This window comes from Apus apus, chromosome 22, assembly GCF_020740795.1.
Source record: "Apus apus isolate bApuApu2 chromosome 22, bApuApu2.pri.cur, whole genome shotgun sequence".
NCBI lineage: Eukaryota > Metazoa > Chordata > Aves > Apodiformes > Apodidae > Apus > Apus apus.
In genome coordinates, this window is record NC_067303.1 from 4,766,686 (window position 1) to 4,788,117 (window position 21,432).

Genomic DNA, 21,432 nt, shown 5'->3' on the forward strand with positions numbered 1-21,432 from the left:
CCTGAGAGTAACAGCATGACAGACCCTTCTGGTGGAAAGCTCTGAAATGAGTTGGGGCTGGGGAGGGGAAAGAGGGTCCTGCCATGGAAATCCTTCCAGATTAAAGACTGCCAGGCAATCCAGGGCGAAGGCAGAGGTTTGCAAGCAGAGGGCAGTGTTTCATGCTAAGAGTGGCTAAGCAAGGGCTCGTTCCTGAAGTGAGGGCCTGGAAGTGTTATTAATGTCACTGTTGGCATAGAGAATCCTTGGGAAGGTCAGCTGCAGTTTTGAGTCCCTGGAGAGTTCTGCTGCTATGGGTTCCCTTAAACAAGACCTTCATTTGGCAGCATTTTGAAGGCACTGGAACGCCAGATGTTGCCCCAAGTGTTGTTCCTAGAGAAGCTGGTCCATAGCTAGAAGTCAGAGCTCCTTTGACACATGATGGATGGAGGAGTCAGCTCAGTGGAGGTAGGTAGGTTGATTCCATCGGTACCAAGATCTGTTTGCAACACAGGGAATAAGAGCTACAATTGCCATGTTGGAAACAGTTTCCCCTTTAAAGAAAAACGTTATGACGTTTGTAACTTTACTTTGACTTTGCAGCAAGTGACTCTCTGCTCCTGGAGAAAGCTCCTAGCAAACCCACTGTCTTTCTAAGCAACACCTTCCATTGTGCTGGTGACTTCACACCCTGCCTGGCTGTTGGATTTTCTCCACGTAAGAGGAGGTCTGATCCACAGCACAGGATGCTCCATGGCTCAGGAAGCCCAGCAGCTATGGGTAAGACCCTCTGCTCTCTGCTGCCTCCTTAACACAGCATCCTTGTTGTGATGGAGAAGAAACTACAAGTGCAGAGAGGCTTGAGCAGCACAGGCTGTGGCAGAGGCACCTAAGTGAAATAACCAGGAGCACTCTGAGCCCATGTGTGTGGCTTGATGCTTCTGTAGCAGCTAAAGAAGCACAGAATATCTTGGGTTGGAAGGGACCTCTGAAGGTCATCCAGTCCAACCCCCCTGAAATAAGCAGGGGCATCTCCAACCAGACCAGACTGTTCCATCAAGCCTGACCTTGAATGTCTCCACCACCTCTCTAGGCAACCTGTTGCAGTGATCCACCACCCTCCTACAAAACAACTTGTTGCTAATGCCCAACCTCAATCTACCCTTTTCTAGCTTGAAACCAACACCCCTTGTGCTATTGTTTCATGTCCTGGGTACAGCTCTTCCCCTGCCACCTCACAGCCTCCTCAAGGGCAGAGGAAAAGCTTTGTTCTCCTTTCACCTGCCACAGTGGAACAATCACTCTGCAGCAGAGCTCTCTGGGTGGCATTGCAGGAGAGAAAACTGTTTCTCCAAGCAGCAGCAGCAAAGTCAACTTCCTTCTGCTTGCTCCCCAGCAGGACAGTCCTTACAGCCAGTGTTTCTAATCAAGTTTCACATTGTTGGGTTTTTGTTAATTCTTTTTTTTTTTTTAATTATTATTATTTTTTTAACCAGCCCAGTTTTCCAGGCAGAGCTTGGTTGACTGTTGGTGTTCAAGCAGGAAAGCAGCCATGTCTATCCCAAGAAGCTTCAGGTGAGATGTGAAGCTTCACGTAAGAACGTGCCACCACCACATAGCTCCACCTTGCTGGAGTCTCTAAGGGCTTTCACGTTCTTCTTTAAGGTCCCATTCCTTTTGTTCCCAGCCCTCCCCTGGCCTTGCCAAGCAGCAGGTTGTGTCCTCCCCCACCACCCCATCTTACCCTGAAGAGTTGAAACCAGAGGAGTTCATGGCAGCTTTGGAGTTGCTCTGGGCTGTGCCGGGGCTGCTGGCATGGAGTGCACTGCCAGGGGACGAGGGTCTGCTGGAGTTCCCTGGGGAACACGATGATGTTACTGCATGGCAGAGAAAGCAGAATAAGGCTGGGGTCTCCTTTTCCTGCCAAGGACAGCCCAGACACTTCCCCCATCTCATGCCCATCCTGCTCTCCATCTGACTCAGTCTGCCCAGCAGCAGCAAGGCAGGATCCGTGCCCCAGCCTCAGAGAGGGTGGGAATCTCTCCAGGACAACGTGAATTGTACTTTTTGAAGGACATCTGACAATGTTTGCTGAAGAAATACAATCACCTACCCCCAAGCACTCCTCTTGTTTGGATTCTAGGTGTGATTCTAGGTGTGCCTGGCTCCCAAACCCAAACTCCCCAGTAAAATTTGCCTAGAGCTACCCTGGGAATGTCTCCATGCCCAGGAAGATTTCTGTCTCTTTGCTCCAGACAAGAGAAACACTTGGCTGTTCCTGTGTGGGGATCCCTTAACTGGCCAGACCCAAAGGTGTTTTTAAGAGTAGGAAGAGAGCAAAAGCAGAGGAGGGAGGGAAGGGGGAGGGAGGGTGGCTTCTCAAGGCTTACCAGTCCCAGGCATGGTGCTGTGCACCGGGTTGACGGAGAGGGGCCCCAAGGACCCTGAGGTAGAGACCTGGAGAGAAACAGAAGCCCACAGTAAGGACTTGGCATTCTGAGGGGAGAGGTGACAAAATGCCACTTCCTTCACACACCCCCTCGAGTGTGCTGGCTCCCAGGCAGACTTCTTATCTGCATCTGAGCCTCCCAAAGATATTTCTATTCACACTCCAGTGTAGAAGCACCATTCTTCTATCCAGAGCCATGCAAAGAAATCAGAATGAGGATTACATATACCTGATATTCTCTACCAGCTTGAAATTTCTGGATCAGCTATGGAAAAGCATGACATTATCAAATGCAAGTCAACATTCCTGGCAGTCCTGAAATCCCACTGGTAGCAGCCACTGCCCTTCAGATATTTCAGACTGGATGTTCCCAGCCAGGAACTCCCCAGCTCTCTCTGGTCTTGGGCACAAATAATAAATCCCTTCTCTTTTAGGGAGTTCTTGATGGGTACAAATTCCTAGGTGACAATTAGTCATTTGGTGGCTGCAATCAAAGCAGGCCTGAGGCATTTTTTTTGTTCAGCTGTGATGTTTTAACCACAGGCAACACATTGTTCAGAATGACTGATGAGCACAGGCCTACCTTGTACAACACAGTCACAGGAAAACTACTCATCAAAGCTACTGCTTTAGAAATTCATGGCTTGCAAGCTGCAGTTTGGTTTGTGTGACCAAATGTGTTGTGCAACAAGCGACCAAACTTCTTGTGATGTTTTCCTGCCTTCTGAGGGATAATAATTCCAAAACCCAGAAGATTTCAAGATAAAATATTGCTTGCTAGTATGTACTCTCCCTCCCACTCAAGTGCTCCAGCTCTAACAACACTGTAGGGAGGTTCCTGTCACTTTTATAAGCAACTAAGCAACTATTAACTAGCAGAAATGCAATAGTAGCCGGTTATCCCCAGTAGCCACTGGTCATAGATTACAAGGACATGATTTCACCACCTCTCAAACCAGTTTCTCTTCTCCTCATCATTCCTGGCAATGAAAATGCCCTTGTCAAAACATAAGTGTAGAACATGTGGACAAATAGCACTGCTGGAGTGTGTTCTGCATTTCTGCACAGATGTAAAATGACAAACTGGTATGTCGATTCTTCCCATTAGGTTTCAGAGTTAACAACTAAATGGCCTTGAATGGGTGTAGTTCTCATTTCATGGAATTCTGATTCCTCCTGAGCTTTGGAAAGCTTTTATTTACCAATCTCAGGGTGAAAAGTTTTGGGAGAGCCCCTCTATTTGGACACATTATCCTGCAATTAAACTGACCTGTATCTTCTAGGAAACTTGTAATTCATTTTATTATCTTAATTAATAGAATAAAAATAAATGTCTTAGAAGTACAGGTGTGAGATTCCATTCTAGCTGGGATGGTGTGTCTGTGTCCAATTGTGGTGAGCCCAAGTGCCTCTCTGCAGACCCCTGCAGGTCTTGTCCCCCACCATGGACTTTGGGCTGGACTTGCCAGCCACTCAGGGACTTGTGTGCACAAGGAAACGTCCTGCCCTGTTTTATTTCCAAGCAAACCCTGCTGCTTCCCCCCACACCCTTTTATCCTCTTGTCTAGCATGTAGAACTCCTGAATCCACAGTCTCTCACCAGTCTGGAATTGTAGATGGGTGATTTGATGGGGGATGGCATCGGGCAGCTGATCCGCTTTTCTTTCTGGCGCCGGTTGCAGAACCAGACTCGAACCACTTCCTTTTCCATGGACAGCTGCTCTGCTATCAAGGATATCTCCTCTGAACTGGGCTTGGGGTTCTGCTGAGAAAGGGCAGGAGGTTAAAGAAAGCCCCCAGAAAGCTGTAACTTCCAGCACTTCTGCTGCTGGAAAGGCAGAGGGCAAGGGTGGGGTTGTCTGTAAACTGGGGAGGGGAGAAAACTTGCTCTGAAGACAAAAAGTAAATATTTAGGTGAGAGATTATATTCTGTGAACCAGAAAGGGCCTCTGATTCAACATCAAGTCTCATGGAATCAGAGGAGGGTGAGTCAGAGAACCTGGTCCTGTTATTGCATAAAGCACCATGCTCTTTGATCTTAACAGCACCCAAAGTCATTGCTTCAGGGGAAGCTGATGACTGGTGGTCTTCTCACCACCACATGGGACCCAGGAGCCCCAAGTGCTGGTTGCACCCTTACCTGCACCATCTCAAAAGAACCATTTCTTCTCTTTCTTCCTCCATCTCTCATTTAGTAAGGGAAATAAGTACCTATCCTGTCTTCTCACTCAGACATTTTCTGGTGCATTTAGTATTATGGGCTTTGATCCCGAGTCAGAGGGTTGAGGGTCAAAAATACCTACCATGAAGATGCCAAGACAGTTTTCCCATTACAAAGAATGCCTAAAAATGAGGTGCCCATAATAATCTGACAAATGTCTTTTGTTCTCATTATGCTCTTGGCTGGAGCACTGATCAGTGGAAGGTAATGGGGAGGTTCTGTCAGGAAATGGAAGCAACATTTACCAAGAAAACAGTTTGGTCTGATTTTGGTTTTGAAACTTTTCTTATTAACCCCCTCAAGCGTCTTCTAACCTGATATAAAACCAAAAAGATTCGGGTTTGGTTGTTGTTTTTTTGAGGTTTCAGTGCTACTGTGACCCCCAAAAATGCCAAAGTTCACAAGACATGGAAAGATTTTCCCCTCACATCTTGGAATCTCTTCTCCAGCGTGGAGCGGATGTTGGTCTCGATGCTGGTTCGCTTCTTTCTTTTCCGCCCAAACATCTCGTTCACTGAGGGGTAGGAATTGGGAGTGCTCATGGAAGAGTCCAAGGGAGCAGATTCTGGGGAAAGAGAGAGGGAAAGACTTATATTCAAGAAGATAACTCACATTTTCATTCCTAGATCCTTTCTGGGAACTATGGTACCTCTTACAGTAAGTGAAACGTTCCTACATTGTAGCTCCTTCCTCTGATGATGATTAAAATTGCCCCATCAGTTCCAAACCCACCAATTATCTTATCCAACTCAAAATAAATACAAGTGCTAAAATTTTAGCCAACAGGCTATTTTTTCCTTTTTTTTTCCCAGCTTGCTTTCCAGCCCCCCCGATAGGGACCACACATTTTCTTTCCAGTGGTTTTCACTTCACACAGTTAAAGATGTTGATTTACACCCCTGGGATCAGGGCACACGTAGCTGAGACACCTCCTGGTACAAATTGATCAAACATGCAAGTCCTGAAGGGCTGGTTGAAGCAGATGAGGACAACAGCCCAGTCCTGCTGCTACTGGGGATTCCCCTTGCAGCAATAACTTCCTAATTACTGCTCCTGGGCTGATCTTAGCTCCAGCTCCAACTGTCCTGGTTGTTACTGGAGGCTCCTGGATGGATCCTCTCATCCTGGCCATTCTGCAGGGAATGTCACTTACCTGCATCACTCAGCCACTTCTCCAGCAGGGGTTTGAGCTTGCACATGTTCTTAAAGCTGAGGTTGAGAGCCTCAAAGCGGGAGATGGTGGTCTGGCTGAAATCATTGCCATAGAGCTTCCCCATGGCAAGTCCAACGTCACCCTGCCAAAGAAGATCACCACATGAGCTCAGGAAATCCCCTCCCAGCTTCCTGCCATCAGACCACTTCTCAGTTTGCTCCCAGAATAGGTACAGCCTTGTTTCCATGACCTGCCTTCCAAAAAACGTTACTTCCCTTCCCACAGGAATCTGTCCCAAGCCCCTGAGCCTTCTTGTACAGGAGAAGGTGCAGATATTGAGGCCGTGGTGTTAGGGAAGGTTTGCCTCTTCACATATTTAGAAGGAGATACTCCAAAGAAAGCCCAACTGCATCTAATGAAGCCCTTCCTCCAGCCATGCCTCTCACAAACCCCCCCAGTTCAACATGTCCCCACCACAAGTGACACCACCCTTCCCACTGACGGGGCTCTTCACCTGTGTGAAGCCCAGTTTGATTCGCCTTTGTTTGAAAGTCTTGGCAAACTTTTCCAGCTCCTCCAGGTCACTGGGTTCCTCAGATGCTCCTGATGGATTGAGGTGCTTTGCCACTTGCAAATGTTGGGGTACATCCAGGTGGGGTTCAACTGATGAGCCAGGGAGCCCAGAACGACCCACAGCCTGTTAGAACAACAACAGAGATGCATAAAGTCACAAAAATAGACAAATGCAACATTTTCTCTGCCATTTGACCTTAAATGAAGCAGCACTTTTGCAGATGGGTGCTTCTCAGGTGTATGTTGAGGCAAGTTCATAGAATCATAGGGTGGCTTGGGTTGGAAGGGACCTTCAAGATCATCTAGATCCACCCCCCTGCATGGACAGGGACACCTCCCACCAGCCCAGGTTGCTCAGAGCCCCATCCAACCTGCCCTTCAGCACTTACCTGTGATGCCAGGCTGGGTCCTGGTTGGGAGAGGAGAAGGCTGCCCTGTTGCTGAGGAAAGGAGAGGAGGTTTGGCTGCAAAGCTGGGGAGAGAAAGTGAGAGACATCTGGTCAGAGCAGCTCCTCCAGCAGCACCTGGGCAGCTGAACATCACCCTGCACAGAACAGGCTCATGGAGCTCAGGATGGAAAACATCAATGTTCTGCTGGTTCAAAATGGGAGAACTCCAGCCATGAAAAAAGTGGAGGGCTCTGAGTTGCATGATGAGAAAGGAAAGGTTCTTTTCATGTCTCTTAGCCTGAAAGGGATTAACGTAATCATAGAATCACGGAATGGTTTGGGTTGGAAGGGACATTAAAGACCATCTAGATCCAACCCCCTGCATAAACAGCAACCTCCCACCAGCCCAGGCTGCTCCAAGCTCCATCCAACCTGCCCTTCAACATTTCCAGGGATGGGGCAGCCACAGCTTCCCTGGGCAACCTGAGCCAGGCTCTCACCACCAAATAATACCTTCAATAATGATGCAGGTAAAACATCTCCTCCAGCACTCCCTGCATGTAGCTGATTGACCCAAGGCTGAATTAGGGCACAGACATTTTACATTGACATCTAACTTTCATTTTGGACACCAAGCAGCAGAGAACTTACTACACCCCTAGGGGTGATTTCTCCCAGTGCTTAATCATTGTAGCTGTTAAAGCAAAAATAAATGTGCCTCCTCTTTCCAGTAGAAGCTTTTCTCACTCCAACTTCCAGCCACTTGATCTTCTTTAAAAGCTCCTGATCCTACAGTTGAGCCAACCCACTCTGGATTCTACCACACATTTCATGCTGAAGTGTCATTTTGAAGCCATCTGACCCTTTCTTCTCTACCTTACTGTATTTCAAATACATTGAACTTCTCTTGGAGTATATAAGCTGACACAAAATGATCAAAGTAAAAAAAAAAAAGGGGGAGATCTTTAAAAGTAATAAAAACTAGTATTTATGGGTGCTGCATAATTGTTTAGCTGACAAACTGCCAAGTACAAGCCTGTATCTCTTGCATGGAACACCCTGAGGGATTAAGTAGTGACTGGGGCAGTGTAGTTCCCCAGAAATTCAGTTTAAGTTCTTCAAGCCTGTGGTGGGTGAAGCTTCTAGAATTCAGTGAGAATTTATAACCTTTCTTGAAACACTCAATACATTTCATTGATTGTAACTGACAATTACAAGGAACACTACAGGAATTTATGCATTACTGCTAAAAAAAAATAATAAAGGAAACAAAGACCATCTCCAGAATCAATCACTCCCCCTCCCTCTCTCTCCTTCTGTCTTTCCCCCTTTTTTTTTTTTAATTTAGATCTGAATGTGCAGGCATCCCATTTATTTATTTAGATTGGTGTTTCAACAAGCCTTCCCTAATGCTGGAACAACTTTGAATTACAAATGCAGGCTGGTAATGAGGTGCACATTTTGAACAGTGGAGGTAATTAATCACTGGAATGGCTTGCCTAGGGACACGGGGGATGCTCTGTCATTTGGAGTCTTTAAAACAATGATTGAACACCTTGGTGAAAGCCAAGCTCCAGCTCAAATGGAAATGATGGGCTGGATTCAGGAATCACTGGTTTGACAGCTGATGGGGCTGTGTTTTCTTAAGATGAAGACTTCAGCAGGAATATCTTGGCTGGCAGTACTCCCAGCACTCACCTGGCTGCTTGTTTCCACCTTCATGGAGCAGAGCTCCCAAGCCCCTTATTCCAGAGTGCCAGCATTAGCTGTTGGAAAGGCTGCAACACTCATCCCATCAGGCCATAATGTATCAGACCTGGGTACCTAACTGCCTCAAAAACAGCTTTAAAACATGAAAACCAAAGCAAACCCCAGGTCTTCTTGGAAAGGATAAGTCCACAGCCAAGTCCCTTTGGAGATGAAATCCAGCAAGTGATGCACCCACCAGTCAGAGCTGAGGGAACAGGGTGTTCCCAAGCTGGCTTGAGGGACAACTTCAGGAGTATTTCCTGCATCTCTTTGGTGTGAGGAACACTCCACCTCTATCTGTACCAAACTGGTTCCACAAAACCCACTTGTGCCTTCACTTTCCCTCCCCAGTGGCTGTGCAAGTAGGAGGCAAAGGATCATTAGAGCCTGGCAATCCTCGATGCAAATGGAAATGCCCTTGCACAGAAAGCTGGCTGCTGGCCAGAATATCCTGTCTTCATCAAGTCTGGAACCAAAAAGGGTCATGGCCAAACAAGTGGCCATCTGTTGGAGGGGTTAGAGCTGCCAAAGGAAGTAATTTAACAGAAGAAAACCTAACTCTATGAAAGGAAGCAATTTCTGTTTTGCAGCAGAACATGTTTCCTGCTAGAGATGGATAAAAGCAGGCAGAAAGCAATAGATTACCCTGACCCTGCCATCTCAAACAAACTAAATTTTAGTAGTTTCTCTGTACTTCACGCAGCATCATTTGGCAGAGGGAAGAGCTTCTATACAATAAGAAATAGGTTTCCCACTTGCCTACAATACAGACTTTCTTTTCGGGCACATACGCCAGTGGATTCGAGCTGCAGGGGTTTTATGGTTTTAATTCTGAATTTTGGTTCATACAGAGGGATCTCTGTGCTGGAGTACAACAAGAATGTGAGCAAGGGACCCAAGTCCCTATGCATCTGCCAGGTTATGGATCAAAGCCCATGTTTGTCTGTCCAGAAGCAGCACAAAACTCCATCAATGGCTGCCTGTACCCCCACTGCTGGAGAAATGCCATAACAAATATCAGTGGTAAAAATAGAAACACAGGGACTCTCTCAAGCACTGAACTCAGTCCTCAGGCCTTTCATCCCTTTCATGGAGCTGGTTACACTGTGTTTCAGAAGTAGTTAGATGTCCTGTCCTCTCCTGCCTTGGAGCAAGGTCTGGGAACAACCACAGGCAACTGCAAACCTCTCAGCTCTCATCCCTGGTTGCTCCTGGCTAGGTTCTACCTGTTTATTCTAGTGCCAGCATTGTCCTTCCACCAGAGCAGCTCAGCTCCTTCCCTGGACTCCCTCTAGGACACTTCCATCAGCTCAACCTCTCAGCAGTTTCCTGGGAGAAGTGCAGAGTGCTCCCCCAACCCAGGCGGGCTCCCAGAGCTCCCCAGGGAGCAGACTCCCTGCCCCTCTGCTGAAAGCCAAGCAGATGATGTCCTGAATTTCAGAGGTGGGATCCCTCCCAGGTCTGCTCAGCCTGGCCCCAAGGTGGCAGTCTTGAAGCACACAAGCCAGAGGTGCCAGAAGCATCTCCCTTCCCGGAGGAACTCCACGGCTATGGGATCATCCCAGGTGTGGGAACCAGCACAGGGGGAAATGCCGCTGGTGCCACAGCAGGGGAACAGGCACCATCCCAACAGAGCAGCTCAAAAGCAACAGTCACCAGCAGAGGGGCTTTTCCTAGAGATGGTTCTGCTTAGAGCAACACCCCTTCCAGACGGATTGCTCTTACCTTGTTGCCCAGCCTGAGACTGAGACAGAAGAAACTGAGGAACTGACTGCATGTGGCCAGGAAGCAACACAAGCTGCTGCAGGGTGTGAAGGGAGCTCATATCCTACGGGAAGAAGCAAAGGGAGTGACAAAACTCAGATGCTTGCTCATCACACAGCATCACCCCTCCTAAAAAGCTTCCTTTCTCTTTTATCCTGTCCTTGCCCCGTTCACAGTTTGCATTTAACACATCAGGTTTGTGTGGTCCATGCTCTGGAGAGGTGCAGATCCAGAGGTGCTCCCTGATCTGGAGGTGGCAGCCGGACAGGAAGGATCCTGTGCACACAGACACACAGAGAATTGTCTGCCTTTATCTGAAAAAGCCAGTTATTGAAAATGACATTTCCGAGGCACTGGCAATCAAACCCTGGTTGTTAGAAGTACCAGTGAAATCTCTTCGATTTCAGTTTTATCCAGATAAGGTATTTTCATTAAATGACACAGGAAATTGCAGCTGACTGCCCCAGCTCACAAACACCATGAGCCTGCTTTCCACAGCAGGCTGATTTCCCAGCCAACAATGCGTTGAGATTGGGAAAGAAGCACCACCCTGATCCTCTGCACCAACAGCAGATGCATTGCAATGGACACAGAGATCAGATCCAGAAAATATTCCCTGTTCTTTGCCATGGAGATGCCAGGAATTCCTCACCCTGCACTGAGCAGAGCAGACAGTAGGTACAGAGAAATGAGGATTATATCCTAGTGCTCTTGTCTATTATTGAGGTCCCAGTTCTAGGTCCTTTGTTGGGACTAGGGAACAAGAGTTTGCATTTGCTTGGGACAGACACCAAAAAAAAAAAAGAAGCCCCAACTAGAGGTACATTTTCCAAGAAGCTCCTTGCTCAATAAAATGAGCTCTTTGAGTTTCTCAAGAACTGTTTGGGATCCTTGGGGAACTTGAACAGTCCCTGAATTGTGTAAGGGATCTGCATACCCCTGGAAAGAATGAGGGAAGAGATAACTGAGGAGCTGTGTGGCCTTCTGGCTTCCAACCCTCACTAGAACATAACAAGAGTCAAGTGCTAAACTCCATTTTTCTGCCTTAGGAAAAAAAATAAAATATAAAGGACTTAATTTTTTTCTCTCATGTAAATAAATTTGAGCCAACACATTCAAGGGTGGTTATAATGGCTCAGACCAAGAGTTTATCTGGCCTAGTATTCCCAACAATGGCATTAACCAGAAGTTCATGCAAGAGGAAGAGCAGGCCAAGCATGCCTAACACTTCCCTTCGGTGTTATCTCAGCCTCCAACTGTTTTCAGTTCAAGGGATTTCCTGGGCATGGTGTGGGCTGCTAAATTACTAACACCCTCTTCCAAGGATGTGTCCAGTCTGCCTTTGAACCCATGCAAAACTTTCTGCAGAAAAGACAGAGGCTGAGGAGGAAGGTGACTTTTGCCAACACGGATTCACTTTTTCCAATTCAGTGCACATCATGTCCTCAAGTCTCCTTTTGCCAAAAGACAATATTGGCAAGTGTCCCAACGCCAGCCTCTTCTCTGGAGGTTCACTAACCAGTGCCAGTTCAGACTTACCCCTGCAATTTGGCTTCCAGGCATCATTGATGACCCCTGCACAAGGTGACCTGACCGAGGGGGGATTGTAGATTGCAAGGAGTCACTGAGGTCCTCGGTTTTAATCTGCAAAAAGAGCCAAGGAATTAAAAAAACCCAAAGGAATTGCAACATTAGAGAGAAGAGACAAGGAGATGCAGGAGGTCTGGGGCAGCTGGGAGTCTGAGAGGGTGGAAGGGCTGAAGAAAGGGCTCCTTTCAGAGAAGACTGAGGACTCCTGACTTTACAAAAGGGCATGATGGTTCTACTCCTCTGGTCCTCATTTTATAACATGGACATTAATTTCCTTCTCTGCCAAGTGGAGGTTTGCAGTTTGCTCAGTTAAAGTACTTTAGGAAATAACAAAGTTCCACCTTAGGGTACAAAGCATGTGAGTGATTTCCTTAGACAAAACACTGCATTTTGTGGAGTTACCAGGAAGATACAAAGCAGTTCTCCCCTTTAGAGATCACAGCTCTCAAACCTACGGTGGCCTGAGGTGTAGATGACCTCCCATTTTGTTCTGCAGGGGGCAGAGAATGGTACCAGGGGATGGGAAAGGACAGGTCATCAAGTAGAAGACCTCAAAAAGCAGTGCCACCTTCCAGACTGGAAAATTCAGCACTCCAAGTACCAAACATATTTGTTCAGTTTCTACCAGAAAGCAACAAGAAATTGTGGTGGTCAAGCCAGGAAAAATCTACTTCTTGAGCTGGGACAAGCTGTGGAAAAAGAACTGGAAAACAGGAGTCCACCTTTTGTCCAGTGGTCATTTTGGCTTACTTTTTTGTTAGGATTCCTGCTTACAAAAGAATCATGATTTTTGAGTCCACTTTCTCAAGAGAAGAATTTACCCAGGGACCAGAACTGAATCCTTCTGCCTTGTTCACTCCAGTCTCCATGTTAATTTCTACCATTGCTACTACATTAAAAGAAAAAAAAAAAAGCCAGCAAAAACTGTTATCAGTTTGTACTAAATGAAATCCTTTTGGTGAGGCTGCCTGGGAGAGCAGAGTGGGGAGGATCTGGAAGACTTAGAAGAAGGGGAGAAGACTTAGAAGAAGGGGAGAAGACTTAGAAGAAGGGGAGAAGACTTAGAAGTTTTTAGATACATTCCTGAAAGCTGTCTGAGGAGTGTTTATTTGCAGATGTCACACCCAGGAGACAAAAGTCATCCAGGGCTCTTATAACACATTTTCTCTAAGAAGAGATCCAAGCCAACAATCCAACCACTTCCAAACTTAGGCTGAAGTTTTTTCTAAGCGTGAGAATGCCTGGAACAAGGCTCACATCATTAGTCCCACTCCTCACCTGAGCTTTCCAAGGCAAGAATAGGCTCCAGTATCCACAAATTAGAAAAACCAGGAAGACACCAGGAAGGACAGGTCTTGAAAACCCTGTCCACAGGCTCAGCTTTGCAGATCTGCTCTTACTACTAGGGCTGAACCTCACCATCTGCCACCAAAGCCCCGAGCCCAACATCTCCCAGAAGATGAGCAGGGTCTCGTTGGCCAGGATTCTGCAGTGGTGATGGGGCCTTTAGGTCATACAACCTCCTGCCAGCAGAGGGACAGGAGAAATCCAGCTATGAATTGTACAACAATCGTACAATGGCCTAAGCGAATATTTTTTTGATAGAGGAAGGTTTTATTTCAGTTTGGCTAAAAAGAACGAGCCCATAAATCTTTACAAAGGGGAAAATGTGATCCCAAGAGGATCAGAGCTGTAAAATCAGCCCCTGCATTTCGGAAGGTGCTACGAAAGGGGAAGAGAGTAACAACAACTCCTTTCCCTACAACCAGAGCTCTGGACGCTGCCGAAACTAGTTCTGCAATAACCCCAACTCCTTGCAGCAAGAGCTCCACATGCTATGAATTCCAGCACTTTCCTACCTTTCAGGTTGGCATGATCATCCCTCTCAGCCTGGCGGAAGACAAAAAAAATCAGACGGAAAGATCTTCTTGATCACTATCAACGTGGATAGGGTCTAAATTAGTAAATGACAGACAAAAGGCTGAGGAGAACACACCGTTACCTCTGAGCCATCCGGCCGCTGCAGGCAAGTGGGTTTCTGCACTTTTGGTTTGAATTTCTTTGGGTGGGTGAAAAAAATAAAGTCACCGGAGCCAAAACAACAGGAGAAAGCAAATAAAAAAAGTAAAAATTAATATCGATTAATTACCCACGCTTGCCATTCAGGTGTGTCAGCCTCACTCAGCACAGCCAGCCAAGTCGGAACAGGCGCCAAAAGGCCGAGTTATCCACGTCTTAGAGGACAAGGCACTTGATCCTGCCTAAGTTATGATCCCGATAGGAGCGGAGTGTGGAAGAAGCACAAGCCATTTCCAAACCGAAATCAATGCTTCCAGCTGCCAAGTGGAAGGGTTTGGAAGCCTTCCAGGGTGAAAGGGGCGTGTTGCTGCACCCCGGCATCGCACAAGGTGGGAACGGGAGGTGGGTTTGGCAAAGGACTGGCTCCCGATTTAAAAACAACAACATCTCCCACTGCTCCTTCCCCCGTCCCTGGAATTCTCTGGCTCCCTCCTGCACAGTGGGCGGGGAACTTGGGTGTTCTTGACAAATCCTCCTGCCCTGCACCTCTTTTCATTGGGTTTAGGTTCAATTTTACCTCTTCCTCCTCTTCCTCTCCCCACCAGGCCTGCAGCTGGCTAATTGTTCATTAGTGAGAGTTGGGGGTATATCCAAAACTTTTGGGATGGTTTATGCAAATCCTGCACCTTCATTTTTCTTTCTTTCTTTTTTTTTTTTTTTTTCCCTGGCTAAACCGGCAGAATTACCAACTGTACATTAAACAAACCCAAACCCAAACCCCCAAAAAACCACACACATTGTGGGCGAGGCCACTCAATATCATGAGACTCCCTTAAAACAATGTAAATTTCAAATGAATAAAAGCGAGGGGAGGAGCTGCCTTCTCCTTTCCCAGTGCATCTGCCTTGGGCTTGCAGGCATCTTCTATCAATAGGGTGAAAGTTTTCTTGAAGGAATCAAAAAAGGGTGGAAATGATCACAGAATCACCTCATGAGAACCCTGCCAAAACATTGCAAGTGAGCAACAGCGATTTCATTAAAACAAGATCCCACTACGGTTTTTCAGGACCTTGTTTTGCCATGAATCAGACCAGAGAGGGAAGGGGGAACAAGAAGTCACTGAGAGCAAATCTAAGATCCTTCCCATGGAGCTGGGTTTGGGGTTGCGACACCAGCTAAGGAAAAGGAACCTGTGAAACAAGGGGACCAAGCCATGCACGGCAAAGCCACCCTGATGCTCCCTGACACCTCGGGAGAGGTGCAGAGCCTGGGAATCTCCAGGCACCTTCTTCCCCTTGGGCTGGAGGGGAATCTGGGAGCAGGTCCCAGCTCCTCCCGAGGAGGTAACGGCAGATGGCGGCACCGGTGCGCGGAGCTTCCTGGGGCTTCTCCAGGATGGGAAAGGAATCACACTTGCCAATCTCAACTGGATGTTTTCACAGCCTTAAAATAGGGTCAGCTGCCCCCGAGCAATCAGTGTGAAAAACACAGGAAGGGTGACTGGATGGAAAGACAGTCCTTTCCTTAGTTGGCTGGCACATCTGCTGGGCCTGGCCAAGGATACGTTATTTCTTACCTATCTCTGGCCTAAAAACAAAAACAAAAAGCAAAACAAACTAAGAAACATATTGAGGGCGATGGAAAATGATCAAAGCTCTCCAGCTTGCTTGCGTAACCAATTTGTGGAAGGTGTTTCATAAACATTTCATAAGAAGGAGAATTATGAAGAAAACATCTCCCAACCTGCCTGCAATTACTGCACAAACTCTTCCTTACCAGTAGGAAGAAGGGGAGGAAAAAAAAAAAGTACATCTGTTTTGTAACTGATCTGTGAACTTTTGGCAAACGTTCGGCTCATGAAAACATCCTGCAGACATATTGCAGGGCTGTAAAATCCAGCCTTACACGAGGAAGTTGGAGAGATTCACCTCAGAAGCTCTGATGGCAGCGTGGGGAAGGCAGAGTGACCAGCAGACCCTGTTCCATCCCACTGACTGATGGTCGGACCTCACTCCGGCTGCAGCCCTCCTGGTCTAAGCCCAGCTTCGGATCACTGCTCCCTGGGAATCTGGTCTTCCTCATCTCCTAGACACCAGGGTGGGCAGCCTGGATGAAGCCCCAAGCCACCTCCTTTTGCTGAGCGCTTGGGATGTAATACAAGCACCATCATCCTCTTCACCAAGGTGGGACCCTTTGACCGATTCAGCGCTAAGAGCCTGGGATGCTTGCCCCGAATCCAGATAAGAGATCCCCACAACTTGCCCCAGTGAGGCCATTAAAGGACCTGTCAGCTTTCTCCAGTTCCAGCCAGTAGGCAGGAGCTGTGGTCCTTATTGTAAGAGAGAAGACAATCCTTTTTGTTGTGCAGTTTCTATTTAGACGGTAACCTCTTGGAAACAGATATTCATCTGCAGTCGTATCTGGCTTATCTCACAGTCAGCAGCTCAGAAGTGTTTCAGTTTGCCTCACTCTTATCCCTCCCTCCCAGAGCAGCAAGGCCCTTTTTCCCTGGATAGAAGAGGGTCAGGTGCACACAGACTTAAAACTCTGAACCAATTGCCCCTTGCTGAAAACAAACAGGATGGTTCTTCCAGAGCTGAATCGGTCCCAAAACACCACTCGACACAGAGTTGTCTGAAGCTGCCCCAAGGAGTAAGTGTTATGGTAGAAGCAGGTATCAAAACTGGATCCAAGGCTGGAGCAGTTAACTAAACCTTCCTTCCTTCCCATGGCACAAACGTGCATCTCTCTGAATTACCTGCACACGTGGGCACCATAAAATAAAAAAAACACACTAATAATAAATTATAGCAATAAGAATAATGGGCTTGCAATTATGATTTCCACATGTACTATCCTGCACATGCAGCAAGGCTTAACAGACACCCAGGAAGGAAGCAGAAAGACCTAATGTCAGGGACATGATATTCACCCTGTAATAGCTGATGTCCTTTCACACTGAAGGGGAGGATTTTTGAGAAGCTGTCAGCATGACATGAAGGGAGTTCATCCCATGCTGAATGCCTAAGAGACTGGATCCTAAAACTCAGCAGTGTCAACACACTGAAAAATTAAATTGTAATCCCTAACCTCAACACACCTGCAGCAGAGCTGTAAGAGGCCTTTGAGTTTATTAATTGAGGCCTGATCTGATGTGTTTTACCCTGCGAGCTGCAGCTCAGAATGTTAATAGTTGTGCCTTAGCTGTAGTAAAAGTGGGGGTGGGAAATGAAAACTTTCAGAGTAACCAGGCTACAAGCTCCACAGAAGAAAACAAACAGAACCACACTCAGCTTTGCAGTCAAGGGCTTTGTGATCCAGCATTTCCCTAGAGCTTTTGCTTGTAAACAGAGAACAGGAAAAAGAAGTCAGACACTCCTCTCTGCTGCAAGATAAACCTCAAAATGATCATGTGGAGCACAGCAGGCTTCAAAAGCAGGTGCTGGGCAAGGGAGTGGAGAATCAGAGGTGGGAACAGCACCTGCCCTCAGTGGCCACTCTTATGTTGGTGCCTGCTCAGGTTGGCAGGTCCTGATGAAGGGCTGCTCTCCACATCAGAGACTCAGCCTCTGCAAAAAAGGCACACAGAAGCTGGCAAGGGCTTCCAGGAGGTGATCTGTGTTCAGGGAGCATGGAACTGGCAAGCAGAGGCTGGAAAGCAGCCCCTTACAACATCTTTACTCTTACTATTGGTACTCAGGCATGTGGCACCTTCTCTGCAAAAGCCTGTGGACGTGCCCAATTGGAAGCATGTTTGAAACGAGGAGGAAAAGATGCTATTTTCTTGGTCAGAATGGCGAGAACCTCCAAACAAAGTATCAAAACCAATTTTACCACCATGAAGGCTGTGATTTCTCTGATGTATCTGTTCCAGGACCCTCCTTGCCCCTTCCTCCCTTGCCATCCTCAGTCCAGAAGTCCTGCCCTTCTCCTCCAACCTTCTCGTGCGTTGCAGCACTGCTCCCTGTTTCACTTGCCCAACTTCCAAAGCTCTCCAGAACTCCACCTCTGCCTACACCTTTGTGCTTATCTTCTCTGCTCCCACCCTGGGCTGCATCCCTGCCCCTTTCCTTATCAATCCGATTTCGTACACGCCAGGCTCCATGGCTTCTCCCATGCCCTCCTGCATGCTCACACAGGTTCCCTGGAGCCTCCTCATGTTCCTGTTGAAGCCAGCAGCAAAGCTGCCTTCTTGGGTTTTTCTGGGGCAAGAACCAGACCCTTCAGTGTTCTCCAAATCCCCTGCATAAAAAAAGTTTCCCCTTCCTTTCTCTTTGTCAAGGAAGAACAATCCGTGATGGTTGCTGGTTCTCTGTGCCCTCTGACAGCCAACCAGTCCCAAAACATCTAAATACCTGGCACTGCCTCCCTGCTGTACAGCATTGGTGTCCTTGTCACCCATCAAGAGGGCAGAGCAGTGCCTGCCTAGCCAGCCATGGGGCAGGTAGCCCTCAGTAGCAAGGCACTTTCCACCACATCCCACATTTGAAAGGAATTAACTTGGAATCAGATGGCTCCCGTGACTGGGCCTGGCTCCATCCCAGTTCCCTGGGTTTCTCTGATTGGTTCCCAGCAGTTTTGGCTCCAGTTGCTGCGCCCCAGGGAACTGGGACACGAGAAGAGCAGCTAGAGGGATTGCATTAAATACACAGGAGTAATATAATTAAAAAAAAAAAAAAGGGAGAGTGAGAAAGATCAGCTTCACTGGAGAGTATCACACAGGTTTTCCTTTTGGGTGGTGGAGGTGAAGTCTCGTGATTGAGGGGAAGAGGGAGCTGAGAACAAATTCTCTGCTCCCAACCTGGTGGCTCTGGGCAGCTTCTGTGTGTCAGGGACACAGGGCAATGGGGTTCATTGCTGGCAGAAACCCACCCCCTGACCCCTGAGGGGCTGAGTTCAGCTCATTGATTTCACATGGAGGGCGAGGAGATCAGCACCTCTGGGAAGAAAGTGCACTCTGATGTCAGGCTTCCCAAATTAAAGGCCTTGCTTGAAACCCCATTGCCTTCACCTTTTTGTGCTATGACTTGCCCTTCTGCAAAATGGGTGTAGGGCCCCACCCTTGCTGGGTGGTGCAGGCTTTTGATTGAATTCTTGGAGCTCACCAGATGAAAGGCCTTCAAGAATTCAGAGTCCTCTCCTTATTACTGATGAGCCATTCTCTAGTAGGCAGAGGAGTCATATCCATGCACAGTAGTTCATGCAACTCATCACTTAAAAGGTGCTGGGCAACCTAAATAGTGGTTGACAGTGACAGCCCTGCCTTGAGCATGTTAAGTTTCTATTGTGAATTAAGTTTCTATTTTGGAAACCATTGTTATGTCCCTTTAGACAGGTCCATGAAACTAGGGCTTGTCCCCTGCAAGCCTAGAAAATATCTCCCAAAGGATGGTAGGAACCCAGTAGGAGAGGGGAAATGCCACAAAGAAGAGACTTATCCCTCTCTCCCTCATCTCTGGAACAGCTTTGAAACAACTGTGCAAGATACATTGCCAGTGGACTGAGGCAACAAGTATAGGAAAGACCTTTAAATGCAGGTTGCTCTTTAAGAGGATGGAGCAGGAAAACAGGAGTTTTCTGAATGGGCTGTAGCTGAGTCTTAAGGAATCACAGAATTGTTTAGGTTGGAAAAGACCTTTAAGATCATCAGGTCCAACCATTAACTAGATGCAGTCCAACCAGCTGTGAAGCAATGCTGGGTTGCTGTCAACAGTTCTTGGCCAAGGTATAATGAGTGCAGTGGTTTCAGCCCACTTCTAGAGAAAAAACGTAAAAAGTTCAAATCCTTCCTCCTGCTTCCAATCCCACTTTCCCTCCTGAGCTTCCCCAGAGACTCACTGGCTTGTTTTGGAGTTGATTCCCAGCAATCTCACCTGAGAGGCTCTGCAAGGCGTCAGAACAAAACTAGCTTGAAGAAGAGGTTCCTCTACATCTCTGTCCTAAGCAAAACAGTGCCATATATAGAAACAGAGGACTTCCCCTCCAGCCAGGGCTTTCTCTCATGCTTTCCCAAAGGGCTGCATTTCAATGAAGAACCAGCACACACACAAATTTATGCAATCAGTCTGTCCCTAGGACAGAGCAAGGAAACTTCAAAAGGGAAAGGCCAAGGCAGTGTTCAGCTTAGATCCAGTGTCAGTCGAGGTAGATAGGGCCAGCTGGGCTGATTTCCAGTTAGGGAAGGCTCAAGAGATGAAAAGCAGATGCAAGACTCAGGCTGATACCCTGGGGCAATGCAGAGAAGAAGAGAGAGTGCAATCTGAATTGATCCCCAGAGGGGAGAAGGAAGGAGGATGTGAATCTCCCCTTGAGAGGAGAGCAAAACAGGACTGGGATGGAAATCTGGAGGGCAGACTGAAACCTGAGCTACCCACAGGGAAAAGCCAAGCAGGAACAGAAATGACATAGAGGGAACACATGAGATTAGGGGAAGGTGGGAACACAAAGTGGAATGAAAAACTATGAGAGAGATCCCTGGGGGAAGGGAAGCCCTGATTGAGCAAAATTAAATCTGCAGGGAGTTTTGCATCCCAGATATTAATAACAGACTACCTAGCAAGTTAGGCCCTCCTTTCCACCTTCAAAAGGATGGAGGGGAGGAAGAACTTGTCTGTGGTTGAGCACAAGACTATGAATCAGAGCATCTAAGTCCGTATCCCAGCTCTGCCAGGGAGAAGGTCCCTGGATTAAAATACTCCTCAATGTCCACAGGCAACTGTCCCATAAAGCATCCACTGATTTCCACTGCACTCGTGGTGCTCAGCATCTTTGGGAAAAGCCAGGTAGTCTGGCTGTGTCTGCCTCATCTGTGAGACAGGGTGAAACACCTCCCTACCTCCTGGATGCACGGGGGTGCTAAATTCATTAGCAAAATACCTTCAGACGTGTGGGTGGAAAGTACCAAACAAGGTCAGAGTGTTATTAATGGCACTGAAAGTCACCAGTGATCTTCTATCTCAGATGCAGTTGGCTCACTTTTTTTTTTCCCCTGTCATGTGTCTACAGGACACCAGCTGTGAAGACCTGAGACAACTCACTCGATTACCTCAAAGCAACCACTGAAAACTCCACATAAGCCTCAAAAATTCAAGTTCCCTTGCACAGTGACTCGGTCAGATACAAAGAGGGCCCTTAACTTGCTTTTGAAAAGGAGCAATTTTTTTCACCAGACCCAGTTCCCCCCCCACTCTTTTGTGATATACTAGTAGACACTCTCAATTGGCAAAAGAAAAGTCTATTCAGGTCCTGCTGGCAGGGAATCTCAAGCAGCTCAGTTGTTTAATGCTGACTGACCCCTGGAAGAGAAGGCTTTTGAGAAGTGTCCCTTACACTGGTACATGGCAGCACGTGTGGCCTGGTGTGCAACTACAACCTTTGGGCTAATGTGCACATGAAACATGAGGCCACTTCAATTCCACATCTTACTTCATTATTTTGTTCTGGATGCTTCCCTTGGTGTTCTGTTCCTTGGTGTCCCTGGCCCAGGATTACGTCTCCAAGTGACCTCCTTTCCTAGGGAGATCCATCTCAAAATCCTGTTTCTAAG

General features: G+C 47.4%; 1 protein-coding gene across 1 annotated transcript in view; it reads right to left on the reverse strand.

Moving 5' to 3' along the window:
• Positions 1–438: 438 nt before the first annotated feature.
• The window catches only part of POU2F3 (POU class 2 homeobox 3), a 41,336-nt gene continuing 20,342 nt past the window's right edge, over positions 439–21,432 (reverse strand). Inside the window, exons 5-14 of the mRNA XM_051638658.1 lie at positions 11,817–11,921; positions 10,239–10,341; positions 6,765–6,847; positions 6,317–6,499; positions 5,803–5,944; positions 5,078–5,214; positions 4,029–4,190; positions 2,370–2,436; positions 1,724–1,856; positions 439–478 (exon numbers count right to left, since the gene is read on the reverse strand). Coding sequence (XP_051494618.1) covers positions 439–478; positions 1,724–1,856; positions 2,370–2,436; positions 4,029–4,190; positions 5,078–5,214; positions 5,803–5,944; positions 6,317–6,499; positions 6,765–6,847; positions 10,239–10,341; positions 11,817–11,921 — 1,155 coding nt within the window. The remainder of the gene's footprint in view (positions 479–1,723; positions 1,857–2,369; positions 2,437–4,028; positions 4,191–5,077; positions 5,215–5,802; positions 5,945–6,316; positions 6,500–6,764; positions 6,848–10,238; positions 10,342–11,816; positions 11,922–21,432) is intronic.